The sequence below is a fragment of the Micropterus salmoides genome, unplaced genomic scaffold, assembly GCF_014851395.1.
Source record: "Micropterus salmoides isolate LMB-PRFRI ecotype aquatic unplaced genomic scaffold, ASM1485139v1 Ms_hic_scaffold_12, whole genome shotgun sequence".
NCBI classification, from domain to species: domain Eukaryota; kingdom Metazoa; phylum Chordata; class Actinopteri; order Centrarchiformes; family Centrarchidae; genus Micropterus; species Micropterus salmoides.
In genome coordinates, this window is record NW_024040263.1 from 14,648,404 (window position 1) to 14,668,328 (window position 19,925).

Below are 19,925 nucleotides of genomic sequence, written 5' to 3' on the forward strand. Positions count from 1 at the left end.
ATTTGTTTTGATGTGCAGGGGTTAAATTATATTTCTCAGTAAGGTCTGATATTTTTAAATTCTCTCTTCCAACCATCATCTTCATCATCTCACATGGACCGGCTGCAAAGAACTTTCATTCACGTTTCCTTCTTTCTCTGTGTGTTTTTCTGTCAAGCAGTAACCTGCATCTGCTGTGAAGTGAAGTGAAGTGAAGTGACGGACACATTTTAATCTGTCCTTGTGATTGTGTTTCCACATGTCAGGATCAGATTTCTGGATCAATATTGGAGGTGACCGTCAGATCAGACAACATCACTCTCTACTGTGACTGCAAATTGTCAACTGGAGTGTACATAGTGTGGTACAGGAACTGCTTTAACAAGAACAGCCATTTCTTGTTCTGAGGACAAGATATGATTAATCTGTTGCCCTGAAAGCTAACGACATCCTAAATCCTTTCCCTCATTTTCATTTGCTGTTGAACCAATCCTCTGAATCCCATGACCCGCTAATTATGAGCATCACTGATTCTGATGACGGCTTTTGCTACTGTGGAACTGAACTTTTTAAAGATTTTATAAAAATGGATATTTTTAGATATGTTAGTCTCAAATCAGATAAAGTTATGTATTTGATTAATACCAAATCAGACGTCTCTTGAGTCTGGAGTTTGGTAGGAGAGTTTTAAATTGCACCCAATATTTTTCATCAATCTTTTTACAGATAGTGGGTTTTGAGACAATTTTACATTTGAGGCTTCAGAAAACAGGCTCAAATAAGTATTTAAAAAAAAAGATTCCATATTGCACCTATGGCTGAAAATGAATAATGTGAGCTGGATCATTTCATCATCAGTCATCTCTGCTTGAGGATAGCGGCTCAAGGCTATATTAAACGCTACTAGCATATATGTCTGGTTCTGTTTCATCGTTTTATCTGTCCATCAGTCAGAAATAACACTGCAATACTAAATCCCCTTCTCTCACACAAATACATTCACAACCTGTTTACAATTTCATATATATTCAAATAGTATCTGTGCCTATGTTGTTAATGTGATTGATACTGCTGGATGTCAGTGTCAGTAGGTCAGTCCACCTCTTTGGTCCAGACTGAGATAATTCAGCAAAAAGCTGATGGGTTGCCATTAAAATGTGGGGAACATTCATGTTTCTCCTCTATAACTTTGGTGATCCCTTGACTCATCAGCCTTAACTTTAGCCTACTTTTACCTTTAGTAATTGCTAATATGCTACACTAAGATGATAGTGAGCGTTGGCAAACCTTATTTTCAATGTGTTATTGTTATGGTATTGTAATGTTGTCATTGTGAACATGCTGATTTGAGACTCAATCTCAATGCACCATTGTCTGAGTCGTACAAAGCCACTGTACTCTTAGTCTTGTTTTGAACAAGATTTAACTAGTTACCTTCCATTTGTGGTCCCTGAGCAGGTAAATTTAAAAAAAATTTAAATTATGTAAAACCAAAATGATGTGTGTTTGTGCTTGGGGATTTTGATCACGTTCAGGTGAAGTTTATTTCCATAATATATATGATTTAGATTATGTAGGCTAAATTATCACTTACAAAAGAAACTTACCACAGTTTTAATGTGCCCTATAGTATGTAAATTTAGCAGTGCACTAGTTAGTTGACAGGCAGTTGAGGTTGATATTTCCTGTCAGATATTGCCCTCTGACACAGAGAGAATTCTGCTCTGCGGTAAATTCAAATGTCAATAGTGAGACGATTCACTTTCTGGGTCACAGCATCAGAAAAACCCACAGCATGTTCAGTGACCATCTTTCTAGACCATTAGCATTAAATAGAAGCATTCTGTCATGGCCAACATTTAATTTAATATCTTACTTACTTAAAAAAAAAAGCAGGCAACAGATATCATGTCATTGTGATTTTTTTGCTGCTTAGTCAACCACAGTGCATAATAAATGTCATTAATGTCTTTAAATGTCTCTGTTTTAACCTTTTTTTAACTTTCATCTCATATCTCTATACAATTTAATGTAGTAATGTTGAAGCTGACTCGGCTGCAGAGGTCTAGCCTCAAAGTAATCAGGGTATTCAAAATCACACACACATCATATCTTATCTTAAATTCTTCTATAGCTTGTTTCATTTTTTGTTTATTTTGTATTATTTTCTTATTAAGACCCTATTCAGTTTCAAGGACAGAAGACAGTTACAGCAAAGTTAACCTTAACCATATCATGCAGCCCATGAGATCAGTACAGCTCACAGGAAACCCACACATGGTCCCTCATAGGAGTGCAGAGCTCAACATGTTGTTGATTCTTGGTTATAGTTTCATAGCATATTTTAAATATATTTGAATATTGGGTTTTGGTGGCGGTGTAAATGGCTGGATGGTTTTGGGAGTGGTGGTCACAGGGACCGTCCTGCCCCATAGCATCAGAGCGCAAGGTGATCAAGTACAAAAGTGGTTTGGATTTACACACAGCTAATGTCACTGAGGTTATATTGCAGGTAAATGTATGCTGTTTTTCTGTACCTTTATATTTGAATCAACGTCAATATTTTGTCAGATTCGCTAAAAATATTCATTTTCACTATTCACTGTCCACTATTTTTTGATATCACTAATTCATAGATCAACTGTTATTAGCAACTTCTTTCAGAGACAGATGGTGGAGAGACACTAATGAAGTAAGCTCTGAACAGTTAAGACTTGCTAGCTCCAGTTAACACTCCAATGACCTCTAGTGGAGGCGATAAGTAAAAGCCCAAATAGGGCACAAGAACATTTCAGACCCCAAGCTTTCCCCAACTGTCAAAATAAATTATATTGTGCTATCTTGCGTCTAAATTCTGTAGAACTTATCTCTAAGAATAACTTCTGATCAACACAATTACAAAGCCAGAAGACTCCTAGAGGTCTTTGGCTGTATCAACATAGCCCAAGTAATAGAATTAAAGCAATATAACACAGATTAAATTTTTAAAATTGATATCTAAGCAAAGAGAAACTTTTTAAGCAAAAATAAAATAATTTGATTTTATCTGAAAATCATTTGGGAATGCTTAGATTAATTACAATTAAACTAAATGTGACTTTGCCTAATCTGGGTGTGATGAAAACTGGAGGTGAATAGGGTGGAGGAGGGTTGGATTAATCTGGCACTAAAATGACAGCTGACAGCAGGAAAGAAATGTGAAGCATGAGTAAAACGTTTTAAAGTTTGACAACATTTGACTGGTTTAACCGAAACAGACCAGACGCGTTGAACTGAAAGAGTGGACGACATCAGCCTGCTGATTGAGTTTTGCTTCATTTGCGTAAAATTGCACCAGTGCAAGCATCACAAATCGAACAATGATGAAATTGTCTTTTAGGATGAAGATGTGTGTATATCGAGTTGTGGCTCACAATGGACAAAAACACCTGTGGGCAGGGGCTAGACAGAACCAGGAGATTTACTATAAGCAGACACCACGCATCATGATTAGCTCAATTAGCTCAAATTCCAGAAAGTTTAAATTCAAGTCAACAGTTAAACTAGTCATTTCCTCATGTCTTTCTAGCCAATAATGGTCAGCAGTCTGAAAACAACAAACACTTACATGTAGCCTATTCACAACCAGATTAAATTTGTCATGTATTTTCTAATGAATAATGTGTCACCATGTTCACCAGTGTTCTACTTACATTTGATATTGTCAGTGTTATTGATTTCAACAGCCTACAACTGCTTATACTATTTTAAAGATATATTTACAGTATATGAAAGATGTCTATCAATACTACTTATAGATTACTCAATGGGTCTAAATCAATTGTTCCTTTTTAATGTAAGAACACAAACACCACCCATCAAGTTTCCTAATTACTGAGCATGAAGGTTCAGATGGGACCTTGAACATTAACTAATGTTGCTGCTACCATTAATATGGGGATGTATCTTGCTCGACTAATTATAATAAAATGGCAACCATATTGTCTAGCACTAAAAAACCCTTTAAAAAATTGTCCTTTTTAAATGTTCTGTCAGTTACGATAATGGTATGGTAAGTTTTATGGTAATGTTAATGGAATATCCTATGCTGACGATAACTAAGCAATTGCTTTTAATTTCAGAGGGTAGGAAATTAATTATAAATTAAAAATACATGGACAATTCATTGAACATTTTTTAAGCTGCAATAATTTACGTGCTGGTATTGTTTCAGTTCTTTATTATAGAACAATACACAACATTTAATGTCACCACCTTGTTTATTTTGCCATCATCAGATGTTAATAAACCATCAGATAACAGACTATGAACTCTACTACATTAACTTTACAATTCAGTGCTTGTCCTTGTCTAAGACAATGTAAAACATTGTATTTATATATTCCTTACACTTGTCACTAAAACAAAGAACTAAATTACTTTTCTAGTAAGCAATTCATAAATCAATTGAAGCCACATTTCTGAATTATTTGAATTAAAATAAACTTCTTAAGGTACTGAATGTATGCCAGTAAATAATAGAAGAAACATAAATCCTACATCAACAATTCAAGCATTAAAAATATGCATTTAAATACACACATCTGAAAAATAAATTTAAAAACAGTTTGCAAGCAAACTGTTCATGAGCATTTGACAAATCAAAGCAGTACATTTTCATTAAAATGTGGGTTGTACTGAGCCGATCCACAGGATCAGGGTCAGGACAAATCCTTTTTTAAATGGACCAATCTTGGCTTTGTTAAACCTGACCCATTGCCAAACCTGTGGGCTATTTTTTTGTTCCTGGTACTCCAGTTTTTAAAAATGCCCCACTGCACCACAACAATGTTGTGACTGAATGGTAGAGGCTGCAAAAAAAAAAAAAAAAATGCAGCCACCACTTTCAATTATGGCAGCATGTGTATGAGTGAACAATTTATTTATGCCAATTTCAGCTAAATTTAGCTGGTGAACCACACCTTAAAAATGCTGACGTTGACTGCAAATGACATTTGAACCTTTGATCATTCTGGAGATAAAAAGAGGTTGCCTAAACTATGTCCAAGGCTTCCTGCTACAACTGATCCTCCCAACACACCTCTTTCTATAAACAATATGTGAGAAAATATGTGACATCACATTTTTCCAACTGAGCCCTATGTCTTTGTGAACATGTGGAGATTTGACTTTAATACAAGCATTAACTCTGTTATACAGAAGAGCAGTATCAGTTTAAACATCATCTAATCCTTCAACTATAGGCAAAACCTCAAATAATCTGCATCTAAGATAATATATGGTATCAACCATATATCTACATAAGACTTAATAACAGACAAGAGATCAGGATCAAATATAAAATAAGTTATATAAAAACTATCAAACAGTGAGAGCTATTTTGATCTCCTCACATGTGCAACTGGAATCATACATGTATTATGATTCTGTCAGCACTTTTAACATCAAACTCAGAATAGAAACATCAATATTGTATTCGTTTCTCTTACTCTACTTTCATTTTGTTATTCTGGACACCACTGGCTCTGAAAACGACCAGCTTTAGGTAACCTTATGCTTTATAAAACTTTGTGTCTTTTCTCTAAAAGATTTCTTCAATGAAGTCAAACTATTTTTGGTTCAATAAAATGTAAAAACATGAAAATAAGAAAACATTCTAAGCTCATTGTCAGAGTTTCTGAAGACCACTTTGAAGCTTCTCTGGAGTTGACTCAGGTTTCTTTTTAAAAAGATTTTTGAGCTTTATGGATTTCTTACTCTTTTCCTTATCCTTGTGCCTGTCATCTCCAGTCTCACGGGCCAATGCAGCAGATGGGCAGGCAATCCTTCGTGGTGGCAATGGTGGCTCCACCTCTGCTAGGGGCTTGCTCTGTGGCAGGTTGGGTGTTGAGGCAGAGAAGTTGGTTGGGTTTGCAGCCATGGAGTTGCAGGACTTCTCAAGGATTCCATCATAAACAAGCTGGCTCAGCGGGCCAGTGAAAACGTCTGATGATGACTTCCGTGGCACCTGGGAGGTTACCATAAGGTCTGGCTGTCCAATTCGACCTGGAGATGAACTTGATTCGGATGCTCCCAACTCCTCCCTTAGTTTTAATTGTTTGGGTATTTCCATTGGAGCACCAACTCTATCCCATGAGACTTTTCCTGTGGGAGTGTCTATGCAACTGTCAATGTCATCTCTTGCCATTCTTGATATTCTCCTTCTGAGAGAACCAGCAGACATCTCAAGTTCATCTCTCAGTATCCTCCTACTTGTTGATGGTTCTAAACTGAACTCTTGCTTCTCTGTAGGAGACGCATTATCCATAAGTGCTTCATATCTCTCTCTGGGCAGCATCTTCATGGAAGAAGTATCTATAGAATACTCCAGCTCATCTCTAGAAATCTTTCTTGATAGTGTTCTAGTAGTCTCAACCATTTTGTCCATTGCTAATGCCCTCACAGAGGAATCATGCTGGCATTCCCCTTTATTCCATGGAAGCTTCCTAGAACCTGTGTCTAGTGACATTCCCATTGAATCTCTTGTAGTCCTTCTGGATACCGAGTCAAACGGACGCTCAACATCATCTCGTATCATCTTTCTTGAGGCACTGTCCATTGAAGCCCCCATCATATCTCTTGATATCTTCCTAGATGCCACGTCTGTTGTTGCTTCTAATTCGTTCCAAATAATCTTTCTCACATCAAGAGGTAAATCACTTCTTTCTTTGTATACATTCCTTGACGCAGTGTCCATCAAATCCCCTATTGCATCTCTGTCTACTCTCCAGGCTGGAAATTCTGCATCCAACTCATTGGACAGCACCTTTCTAACTGCAACATTCTTAGGAACTTCACTCCAGTCTCTGGATATCTTCCTTGATGTAGCCTCTATCAAAGACTCTTCTTTGGACATCTTCAAAGAAGAGGTTTCCGGAGAAGTATCCAACACTTCTTTTGCCAGCTTTCTGCAGGAAACATCTACAGAAGCTTCTGGTATAGAGAGTTGGTGAACTGGAGCTTCTATAACATCTTCTACTTCTTTACTCAAAGGCTTTGTAATGGAGCTGTCTGAAAGCAGCTCAGTTTCATCATGACAGAGCTTTTGAGACGAAGTGTCATCAGTAGGACTAGGCAACATTTTGTTGAGAGTAGGTGAAGTCATATATTCTGTGTCTGAAGGCATCTCTTGGGATTCTCTATAGGTGAGAGAAAGGAAAGGAAGAATAAGGGAAGGAAGGAAAGGAATGAACAGCTATATCAACATAGGTGTTTCTAAAACACAGTGGTTTAGCATTGGCAGTGCGTAAAAACAAATTGGCCTCTAAAGCTGATAGCTGATACACGGGGCAACTTTCTGAGCAATGTTGCTGGACAATCTTGCTAGTGGCAAGTCTTACTATGTTTTGAACGTATAGCGGCAGTGCGGGGCGGGTGACGGAGTGGTGGGGAAAGGGGATCACGGTAGTAATCTTTACTCATTACCATTGATGGCAACGTTGCCCTTCACGATTGCTCTAAAAGTTGCTCTGTGTATCATCAGCTTAAAAGTTGTGCATAGGGATACATACTGTTTTTTTAGAGTTTTCAGGAAGAGCCCCTCTTCCTCATCAAAGCAAGGGTATGGGGCTCGGATGGGGATGAGAAGGTCTGGGTCCGAGGAGATCATGGAGGCTGGGGGCTGAGTGATGTTGCCGGTACGACGTGACCGACATATGGTGGATCCCCGTGTTTTGGGAGAGCGTTTCAGTGGTGGAACCGGAACTGGATGAAGGCCAAAGATGAACCATTCAGCAAAACTTATCAATCCATACAGGAAGTGGTAGAGTGGTAGCAATGAATATGTAGGCTACCCCTAGTTTTTGATCTTAAATGTCTGGTAACACAAAAAACTGACATCACTAAATTTGTCCGCACGTTCTTGTGAAATATGTGGTTCTAGAAGCATGGTGATAGTGGGGCTACTCACAGTGCTTCTTGGTAAATTATTGTAGCTGGCGAGCTAACCATTAAAATGCTAGCCAGCAGGGAACATGTTGGCGCTATTCAGTTGAAATAGCTTTTCAAGCTTCTTTTTAGTTTCTCTGTACCAGTTTCTGTACTCTGTAAAGAGCTGTTGAAGAAGGAAAAGAAGCTCTCTGAGCTCCGTTTCAGTTAGGAAACTTGCTAAGTTTCAATTAGCAAGATTGTTAGCTTGGTTGCTAACAGAAGTTCCCACAGTTTTTTTAAAAGACATATTTGTCCTACTGGTTCATAACTGTTGGTTCATAACTGCAAACAATGTTTTTGTGGACAGAGAAAGTTCATTAAAAGTAATTGGGACAACACAGCCTATAAGCTATGATAGCATCTTCCATTTTGGACTCTCTGTCTATGTTCCTTCGAAGGTCAGCACTGTCAATATGGCTTAATATTGGTCAATTGCACACATTTCACGTGTCAACGTTTACCAAAGTTGAACTCAATGCAGAAATATGTGAGGCTAGCCCACATATGTTGGCCCCATGGGGAAATCCAGTCATTGCAGCAATTTTAGATGCTGGTTTGACTAGGCTTTATTAATACTGGAGGAAGTTATTGGAAAGTGTGTAGCTGTGTGTTCTCATTGCATTACTGTATTGGTTATGGTAATGTCACAAATGGATAATAGTAAGGGGTACCTGAGAGTGTGCCTCACAATGCTGTTTTAATTCATTGTGACATTAGCAATATGTGAAACTTTAAAACAGAACAACTGAGTTACATTTGATCCATGTTGAGAGGGTTCTTAGCTGCATATAACACAACACAGCACTGCAATGTTCAGCATTGATTTTGAAAATGTGTCATCATTCAGATTTTGATCATTTGGTTCACTGAACACATTTGCTGAATTTACAGCTTTGTGAAGACTGATACCATTTATCCCTTGGATATACACAGCATTTACGTACATACAGATGGGTGACAAATTAAAGGAAAAACATGTGTTGATTAGTATGAAAAATATGCAATTCACATGCCATGACCTCCCCAGTCACCTGATCTAAACCTGGCTTGAACCCTTTGTAGACACTAATGAGATGAAAAAATCAAAAGCTTATCCTTTACCTTGCATCTGTGGTAAGATTGGAGAAGCAGACTCTTCTAACAGATCCTCTATAGATCCATGGACGGAGCTGTGGCAAGAGCAAGATGGCTGGGGCACTCGGGACAACCCAAGGGCAACTGAGTCTGAGTAGAGCTGAGCAGTGAGGTTTGCTAGACCAGGATTCCTAATTATTGGAAAGCCACAGATGCGCTCAATCTGCTGCCAGCGATGGAGGCGCTCGCGTAGGCAGGCTGTTACTTCAGACAAGGAATTCCTTAAGGAGATAGAAAGATCTTTGTGACATATGTTACACCTTTACTGTGATATACAGCAAATGAAGTGTGACTGACTTTGCCTCCAGGATCTTGTGGTCAACATGGTCTAGAGAGGAGCTGTGGGCGACATGGAGAGTACCCAGCACAGAACTTCTCTTCTTCTTAATCTTCTCTGCCTGCAAGGAAGCACAGGTGCCCATCAGTTGATAGATATATGGATAGAAATGTGCTCCATTCATGACCCTGTGTCTAAACACTCCCTTTTTTAAACTTTTTTTGCAATTACTTGCTAATGTATCCAGTTCAGTCCCTCTAAATATTACTGCAGTGTTTGTCACGTGTTTCCCTTTTTTCATGCATTACCTCTTCCTTGGCAGAGACAAGCTGTAGTACTGCACTCTGCTTCTTGACATTGTAGTACTGGACTTCTACTTCATGTGTCAGCTGCAGCCACTGCTGGAGAGCCTCTGAGGCAGTCCAGCTAGCCTGCATGTCCATCTCCGCCTGCTTAAGTGCTCCAAGGACCTGAGAGTATGGCATCAGTCAAATGTTAGTGGTCAGTATGTAGAAGAATTTTTTAAAACTGCAGTTAAAGCTTAAATTCTTTCCTTCAAATCCTTTAAAAGTTTCAGTCTATAGCAAGGGTGAGGCAAGTGCAGCATTTCTAAGCTGCATCCTCTAGCTGTATGGTTTAATGTCTGTCTACCTGCTCCAGCTCTTCCTCTGCATATCGGAGGCGGCTGAGCTCACTGACAGCTCCCTGCCTCAGCTCGTGCAGACGGTAAGCCTCCTCCTGTGCTCCCATTATCTCATCCCTCATCTTCTCCTCTAGGTTCAGTTTTTCCTCAGCGACATTACGTTTTTCTTCCTGGGCTCGCTCCAGTCTGAGAAAGAGAAATATTTTTGGTAAAATCAAAATAACTAAAGTAAATTGAATACCATACAATAAGTGAGAGGCACTAAATACTGAATACTTACTGCTCCTGCAGATCTATGAGGCTCTGTTCAGCACTCTGCAGACTTTCCAAATCTTTCATCATCTTGCTTATGTGGACTTTACTGGCTTTGTTCTGGGCCTGGGCAAACCAGCATCCTCCAACTCCCATCACCACCGAAACAATTAGCACCAGGTCCTTCATGTAGTTATGAGGGGGGCCTACAGTGGAATAGAAGATCATGACATATGTATCATGAATGTACAGAGTCATTTTAGTAACGCATAAAGCAACAAGGAATAAGCAAAAAACACAAACACCTTGTATATTTCCATTGACAATGGAAGCCTCTTAAAACCCCTGCCAGCCACCCACACACACAGGAGCTTTCTTAATGGGAACATGTCAATAGCGGTCTCTCAAATACTGGAAAAATCTGAGGAAACTGGGAGAGTTGGTTGGTATGCAAACTAAAGAGGCAAGTAGGCAGATAGCCATCCTTCCATAGGGGTGGATGAATGTTGCACATACAACGTAGTTGCACTCAGCTGGGGACTTGTGAGTATCCCTACTCCCACCTGACAACTCACACCCTGGACAGCTCCAGAGAAGAATAGAGTCCATCCCCAATCCAGTAGTACGGTTCCAGAACCAAGACTGTGTGTGGAGATAAGCCCCACCAGATCTAACTAGAGCTCCACCTCCCGCACAAGTTCCGGCTCATTCGTTCTACATCCCTAGACCCAGCCTCAGCTGCAGCGTGGTCCGTCGAAGCCCAGGCAACTCAACCGACCCCCGCGGGGCACATAGGAGAGGGGGCTGCCACTTTGCTTCTTCCTGCTGTGCCCGGCCGGGCTCCGTGACTAACCCGGCGACCAGGCCGATAAGCCCTTCCTCTGGGTCTGGCTCCAGACGGCTCCTCTTCCTCGTTTTTTCATGGGGTCTTATGAACCATTCTTTGTTATAGTTTTATTAAATTACATTATACAAAAAGAAGTTATGTTATAGTACATTCTTTGATGCAACATTTCTTTGTAAGGCTTAATGAACAGCGTAGCTCTAGTGTATGAGACATTCTCTGGATCCCAGTTTTTATTTTGTATCCCGCTATAACTTTTTTTAGGAAACAACAAATGTCTCAATATTCACCCCTGTTATTAGCCCTGATGTGAAATATACCCTCAAGAATACTTGATAGTAGGGCATCATCTATGCATTATAAAGGGGATACTTATTTTGGCAGACTGTATGTCCAGCCTGGTAGGACCACAGGTTACTGTTCTCGCTTTTTGTGTATGAAAAGTGCTGTTTAAATGCAATGTATTATTAAATAGTTATGATAATAATTTACCCTTTAAGGAGGGGGACTCCGAACAATTTCCGTCAATATCCAAAGGCTATCAATGCAGTGGAAACATGGATTACAAGGACAAAATATTGTCTACAATGCTGCATTCAGTTTAATGTACATTTCGTCGCAAGGAAGATATATTACTATGATTACTGTAGACCAGGGCTATTCAATTACAGATTCGATTGGCCCGGATTTCTCAGGAGTTGGGATCATTAAGATTGTATTGACACTATCCTTATTGGTTCAGTTCTTTATTGATGCTCTTATCAGTCCTATTTATTAAATAATTGCAAATATTATAAAAAAATAATAATAATTTAACATTTTTTATTAACTAAATGTTGTTTCTAAAGCAGCAACAGAATTTACAACAGAAAATTCACTAATATCTCACTGGAACTAAATCTAAAATGTCAGTAAAATAAATCATATTCAAGACATCAACATATGATGTCTGGAATATGGAATATATATACAAGTTTAGAAAGAACTCAGTCCCTCCTGTCCTCCTTCTGCTGCTGCTGGTAGAGAGGACCAGCTCCTCTCTACCGCTGGTCTGTCTCAGCCACCAGCTGAGTATAATGTGCCATATTTTAATGTACGTGGCAAACTAAGCTTAACAGTTACTAAAGACAGACAGCTTTCACTTCAGCTTTTACTATAGACAGACAGCTTTCACTTCAGCTTGTTTGTAACAATAAGCTATTAGCTGAACTAGCGCTGTGCTTGTGTAAAACCAACACACAGCTGCAGTGGATGAGATATTGGGCAGATTAAAACATCGCGTTTTGCGTGTTTATGCTTATTAAACAGGAGTGTTGGCTTTTTACTAAGTTTTTATTGCAGGTAGGATACTTACGCTAACGAGCCTAGTTGTCGTCAATGCCCACTGTTCAACTGGCTGATCCGTGTGTGCGCGCACGTGTGTGGAGTGGAGGCGCTCTGCAGACACACAGGAGGGGAGAGGCTGCAGGTCCGACAGTTACGTTGAGCCTTGATTGGCGGTGATCGGTACAGCGCATATGAAACTCAACAAAGATGGGAAGGAAACGCTAGACCTAAAGTTCACTCTTTAGCTTCCATTCACTGTAATATGTAGTTTACTTTTGTTGTCATATATATTAGATTATGTGCTGGGCAACATGGAGGTTGCTTCGGGGCCGGATGTGGCCAGCGGGCCGCCAAATCAATAGGGCTGCTGCAGACTTTTCGTTCAGTGGGGGGCCATAGGGGGGTCCAAGGTCTGTGTTACAGGGGCACTGGCCCCTGTTGCCCCCCCCCCCCCAGTACCACCATAGGCGGACGGACAACACAGCCCTCAACACACAAACCTCTCTGCCACGATAAGGTGATGGTTCCCAGGGAGGTAGATAGCCAACAGACACATTAAAGAGACTTAAGCTGATCATACACAGAGCAACTTTTAGAGCAATCGTGAAGGGCAACGTTGCCGTCAATGGTAATGAGTAAAGATTACTACCGTAATCCCCTTCCCCCACCACTCCGCCACCTGCAACGCATCGCCGCTATACGTTCAAAACATAGTCGGACTTGCCACTAGCAACATTGCCCAGCAACTTTGCTCAAAAAGTTGCCCTATGTATCATCATCTCATCAGAGCAGGGAGAGGGAAGAAGCTGAGGACTTACGTGTAGGTGGTCCAAACAGAACTACATCCAGAGCTTTGATATTGAGCTTCTGTTTGTCTCTCTGATCCTGAACCCTCAGGTGGCCACTCAGGAATGAAGGCTCATTAGCTGCAATCCTGCACACAGATGTCATGGCAGTTCAGCGTGTTGATTTGACAACTGACTCGTTTTTACAGTGACTCACACAACAGCACACAAGTGAGTTAGTCTTGCTTGACTATAGCATCGTCATTGAATATTCCTACCTGGGGAGTGTGTTTCCGTTGACCTTATAGTCTTTAAAGTTCCTCTCATATTGTGGCAACTCAACAAAGTCCTTCAGCCAGCGAAGCACATCATCTTGAGTCCAGTTATGTACTGAGAAGTGAGGCAAGGAAAGAAGACAAAGTGAGACAAAAAGTGAGACAAAATAAGCTATACTCTCTCTCTCTCTTACACACACACACACACACACACACACCTTCAGATGACTTCCAACCCCTCCAGAGCTCCTCAATTGTGATGTGCTGGTCTTCTCTGTGCAGGTTGCTGTGTTTGTTGGTCTGCTGCTGCTTCATGTCTTCAATAATGAACTGCAAAGACAGAGAGGGACAGAAGGAAGAAGGGAAAATAAAGACTGTCACATTTAACAAAGGTTAGGGGTCACAAGCACATTTGCTGAGAACAAACTCTCAACCTCTCTGTCCGAAATAAATTGAATGGCTGTTGCAATGTGTTATGTACTTGGATTTCAATCTAGCAATAAGGAGCGGGTGTTTTGAAACTGTATTTATTTAGAAGGCATGCAGAAGCATGAGTGTGTATTGCACACTTCAGAGATTGCATGAGTGTGTATTTGTGTGTGCGAGTGTTGTCTTGGAATGTGTCCTTGGCTGTAAACGGGGGCTTCATATGATGGCTACAGGAATCTTGTTCTGATGAGCCCAGGCCCCCCCCCCTGACATCTCTATGGTAACAGCAACTCGAGCCCTTGGATTCTGTGTCCCTGAACTGCATTCTCGAAGGCAAAGGCATTCTAGAATTCTGGATTTACCACCAATGTCACACACGACCAGAGACAAACACTCCTTGGACAAAATATGTATTCACTCTGGATATTATTTACTACAAAAACACGCTTTTACATGCAGTAAATATGCCTTTACACACACACATATACAGAGACACATGCAGAGATGAAGCATTGACCACTTGTTACATGACTAAATGAAAAATGTGTCTTGTTTTTGGCTCATTAACAAAATGTTTTTGTAGAAAAAAACTATGCTTCCAATGGTACAATTTATTATAGGTCTGTTAAAAAGCAACAGATACATGTTTCAAAACTTGCTTTGCAACATAATTTTGTAATATTTAGGATTGTTTGTGAAATATCAGTTTATCTCTGCTTGTGACAGAAGTTTAACAAACTGGCTGAAGAAAAATACAAGCTGCAGTCATGGAAATATTAGGCGGAGATATACTGAAGTGTGACTATGAAGGTCACCAGCACTAAAGTATTCTATTAGTGCAAACCAATTTTGTCACCGAGCCAAAAGCAAAGTTATACCGTTGCTATCCTTGAAGTAGCATTTAACTCCAGCCAGGGCACCTGTTGTTGCACTGCTTTACCCTGTCTGTCTCTTGCATGCAAGAACATACATGGACAAGGATTTAAACACGGCTAAGAAAATGGGGTAAACATTTCATGAAGAGTGAGTTTTGTACCTCCACACTCTCCTCCACCTCAATCCCTCCATCCTGGTCATCGTCCATCATCTGATGGATGCTCCGCAGGGCCTCCAAGCTGTAGCGATCTGCCTCGCTCATACATGGTGGAGACACCACCATGCAGGGGTCTACATGGGTCAGGAAGGCAATTGATTGATTGATTGATTGATTGATTGATTGATTTTTATTTAGAAGGGACCATGTGCAATTAATAACATAAATGTAAACATTTGATGCATTACACCAGAGTTAGCCTTAGGCTAATTTACATCTGCAGTCCCCATGACATTATATCAATCATTATTTCACTCGGTTTCTTCAGTGACTTTTATTTATCCATTAATCCAGCTCAATTGATCAGTTTATCTGATCTATAGATCAAGAACTTTCTTCGGTATGTTCACTGCTCCTTTTAGAGCAGACATGTGGTGAGAAAACATGTGGTCTCAGTACTGAGAGATTGTCATTATTTTGGCTTATACAGAGAAAACACAAAGGATCTTTCCAATCATTTACTTATTCATTCCTTTCTGCTACTGTACATCAGAGAAGGATAGTGATAGGCACAGTGGATAAGACACACACCTCTTATAAGACACACGCCTCTTATAAGACACACGCCTCTTCACGCAACTCCTAGTTGCTCCAGAGGCGTGCAACCTCTGACATTTATAGCAAAAGTTGCTTTGGATAACAGTGTCAGCTAAATGAGTAAATGTAAGTCTCCTCTATTTGTCTATCCAAAATGTCAACATTTCAATAGAAAATCAACATAAGTCTATGGCCGTGGTTTCTCTTAAAATACAAAGTATGGGCCAGCAATTAATAATTATATGTGTATCATCACTAAATTATTGGTTAAGACTCATACAGTATAATAAGACACTTCTCAACACCCCCAATTTGATTCTGGCATTTGTGGCATTTGTCTCTTCCTCTCTCTATGTTTTCCGTCCATCTCTGTCAATAAAGCACAGAAAATAACAATGAAAATATGACCATTTCTACTGTATTAAATAAATATGAACAACTACATAATCAGAATACTCCAATTGTTGATAAAACAATCTCCCCTTGTGCATTTAGTAGCTACTATGGACCTTGCACTGTTTCCAAGGTCACAAATAAACTTCATAACCTCAATCCATTGGTTACAATGTTTGTAACAGAAATAATGTAAAACATGACGTCTGACCTGTCTGTTCATTAATCATTTAAAGAATTTTTTACCACCATTATCAAGAAAAGTTTTACAATTAGCCTTATTAAACAGGTTTAATTTCTCCCAGTCAGGATTTCAGTGGCAGATCAGTCTTAGTAAATTTTGATCTCAGTGCATTTGAGACTGACGACCACCGACTGGAATCCTAATTGAAGGACAGTGATACTTTGTGTCTATAGGTACAACATCAGAGCTGACAAAAATTACCTGTTGAGTTCCCCAAGGCTCCTTTCTGGGGCCTCTTTCACTGGCTCAGATTATGAAAATATACAAAATATGTTACCATAATTATGCAGATGACACACAAATTTACATAAGTTGTTTCCTGAGTTGTTGCAGGAAACGGAGGAAGCGAGGGAGAGGAGTTTGTTGTTTGCAAAACTATTTCTTAACATTACTCCAACACAGCTCTTTCGAAGTGTGACGCACGTTTCCACTGTTGTCTTCCTGCAACAACTTGGCTCTCACAAGATTTCAGCACTAGAATTATCATAATGTTGTTAGACTCCTAGTACAACAGTCAGCACTTTTTGTGGACGTAATTTTGATGGGTGCAATTGCCCGATAGAATATTTTCCAGCCACTACAGCCGGTTCATGGCTGCCGGCTGAAGCCATCTACTGCACATATTCCAAAGCTTTTTGTATTATTTTGACACCAAAATATACGAAAATAGGGCCCAGGTTTTAAAATACCAAAATGATCCTTTAAGACGATCACAAAGTCAGCCTATGATCACCTGAAGAATTTATCAATGATTAAAGGACTTATGTCTAAGCAGGCCCTGAGACATAAGTCTATGCATTTATCTTCAGATGACTCGACTATTCAAACAGTGTCTTTACAGGTCTCTCTAAAATATCTATCAGACAGTTGCAGCTGATTCAGAACGCTGCTGCTCGAGTCCTCACTAAGACATAAAAAATGGATCATATCACTCCACTTCTGAGGTCCTCACACTGGCTTACTGTCTGTCAAATAATTGATTTTAATATTCTGCTGTTGGTTTATAAAGCACTAAATCGTTTAGGGCCAAAATACATTTCTGATCTTCTGCTATGTTTTAAAGCACCAGACCTCTCAGATACAGGTTTGCTTTCTGTCCCCAGAGTCAAAACTAAACTTGGAGAAGCAGCGTTCAGATTTGATGCATGTTATATCTGGAACAAACTCCCAGAAAACTGCTGCAACTGTCAGTTCTTTTAAATCAATACTGATGACTTCACTTTTTGCTGCTGCTTTTTATTAAACCAAATTTAAGGCTTTTGATTAATATCTTACACAGTGCTATAATTTTACTCTATTGTTTTATCTTGTTTATATTTTATATTGAACTATTTGTTTAATTATGTTTAAATGTCTTTTTTACATTGCCTGTTGCTTTTATGTTTCATGTAAAGCACTTTGAATTGCCTTGTTGTTGAAATGTGCTATACAAATAAACTTGCCTTGCCTACAATTGTAACAGCCTCCACTGGTTTGACCAATGAGTTTGAGATTTAATCCTTAACTTCGGCGCACTACCAGACAATGTGTGCTGAATGTACTTGGTCGCATGCCAGTTAGGACTTTCCGGAAATTCGGTAATTAGGATTTAAATTGTACAGTATGTTCCAGGCGTAAGTAAATACTGGAAAACCAATACATAAGTAGATGACGCACAGCTTTCTGTCTTCTGAGTCAGAACCCATTTTTTGACTCTGTGACCGAAGAGTTTTGGTGCTCTAAGGAGCTACGGAACTTGGAGGTCAAAGGTCTGCTAGAAAAGCCCACTATACCAAAGCAAGGTCCTAACATTAAACGCTCCCTGTCCACAATGTAAGGATGAATAAAACCATGGGGAAAAATGACTTCTGGGACAAATGTGAATTCTTATTTCTGACGTTAATGTCAGAACATTTTTGCAAAAACATTGTCATTAATCTCAGAAGTTGATGTTAAATAAAATATACATGGACTGACTAAAAAAAAGTGCTTAAAAAACACTCAAACTGAACATGGAGGAGGAAAAGCCTTAAAATGATTAATTGTTTCTTTGACTGACATAGGTATGCATTTGATACATGACAGATGATGGATAGCTGTTCTTTTCAAGATAGCCTAATTATTGGCATGGCAATAAATAATTAAAATGTGTGAAGACAGAGTTTCATTGTTCTGCTCACTCCCGATACCAGGAGGTATTCAAGTGTGCAGAGCAAAAACAGTAAAGCCCTGGTTGTTGATGAAGCTTGCATTTCTCAAAACTGAGGAGAGTTCTCAGCAGGATTGGCTATCAAATAGCAGTGTTGTTTGCAAAGGCCCTCTGAGCAGTGTGTGTGTGTGTTATTGGTGTCCCTGTGGGACCTCTAAATATGACCTGAGTTTAACCCTTCCCACAGGTGTCCTAGGCACATGGGACTGGAGCACAATGCACCAAGAACAACTGCTGAAACTTTACAAAATAAAACCCTTTGACAAAGTCCTGCAAGATTTAGGAGACTGAAATTCTCAGCAGCGCCAATGTGCAAACGAGAAAGATGCCCTGCCCATTATAATTGGCGCAATATTGGTGATGACAGGACAGATTTGAATACGATGCAAAGACTTTGTCAAGCATAAGTGTGATAATTGATGCCCTGCTTTCCTGTTTGATTCAGACTGTAATTTGTTGGCTCGACGCATCATTCAGCACATACCTGTTGGGTCGAAAACTGCGCTCCCACCGGGGAAGGTGAAACCCTGGAGGTCCCCGGCTCCTTGCGCGGCCACAAAGAGAGCAGCGGGGAAAACGAGGAGGAACAGAGCGGACAGAGGCAGCATTTCAGATGGTAGATAATATTGTCGTCAAGAGTTGAGAAACTGAAGATGAAGAAAGAACATGCGGTACCGACCCACATTCAGGAGGCACCAGCGACAGACTGCGAGAAGTGTTAAGCAATCTGTGTTGCTATTATGGGTACAGCCAGAAGCGAGACGTGAAACCGATGATTCACTTGACAAACCAGGCAAGCTGGGTAATTGAAATGTATGAACAAAAAGTTCCAACACTTCAGAAACTTCAGAAAGTCTGCAGTAGTCATCCAAACACAGGAGGGATGTGCGTAAAAATACTCCAAAAGTGGGCAGTTGTATTCAATAATACAAATAATATTGCTAAAAATCCAAACTAGGTGTAAAAACAAAGTCCTGAGAAAAAGTCCTGAGGCTCATCCATCATTATTAAAATCCAGTGTCATAACCACATGCGCAGCAGATCTCAGGAAACGCATGAAAACACTATTTTTTGGTCAGATGATGTTTAGATGGGAAGACAGCATAGGCCCATAATACTTTTAAGGGTGCAGACTCCTTCTCTGTTCCGCCTGTCCAGTTGGAGTCTGTTTTGTATCAGCTTCTGATCTCTTTATAAGCCAGCTAATCGTACTGTCCTCTTTTCTGTTCTGCCACCCCTTTCCTAACAACACAGACGTCGAGCTGTGACGTTTTGACTCGGAACTCTTGAGGCCTCTCCCCCCTTCTCATCTCTTTTGGGCCCCCAACACTTTGATCCAGTGACCTCCATATGTAGTTTTTGGATAGGCTTAGTCTACCATTTGTAACAGAACTGAGCAACTGCTTCTCATGCATGTGTGAAACCAAGAGAACAGTCATTCAAGATGATTTTATACCCTTTGTGGTTTTATGGCTTTACTGATCCTGGTTTAGGTGGAGGATCTGTTAAAGCCCCCTAGACCTCACTTTGGGACATATTGCTTGAGCTCAAGGAATAG

General features: G+C 39.9%; 1 protein-coding gene across 1 annotated transcript; it reads right to left on the reverse strand.

Annotated features, from left to right (window-relative positions):
• Positions 1-4,181: 4,181 nt before the first annotated feature.
• On the reverse strand, positions 4,182-19,601 carry LOC119899119 (stromal interaction molecule 2-like). Its single transcript, XM_038713545.1, has 12 exons — positions 18,852-19,601; positions 14,949-15,079; positions 13,702-13,813; positions 13,487-13,598; positions 13,242-13,357; positions 10,282-10,459; positions 10,010-10,187; positions 9,667-9,828; positions 9,379-9,479; positions 9,049-9,302; positions 7,530-7,722; positions 4,182-7,157 (listed from the first exon to the last, which is right to left on the reverse strand). Exons 1-12 carry the CDS (start codon positions 18,973-18,975, stop codon positions 5,648-5,650), a joined length of 3,171 nt encoding a protein of 1,056 aa, XP_038569473.1. The 5' UTR covers positions 18,976-19,601; the 3' UTR covers positions 4,182-5,647.
• Between the last annotated feature and the right edge of the window lie 324 nt (positions 19,602-19,925).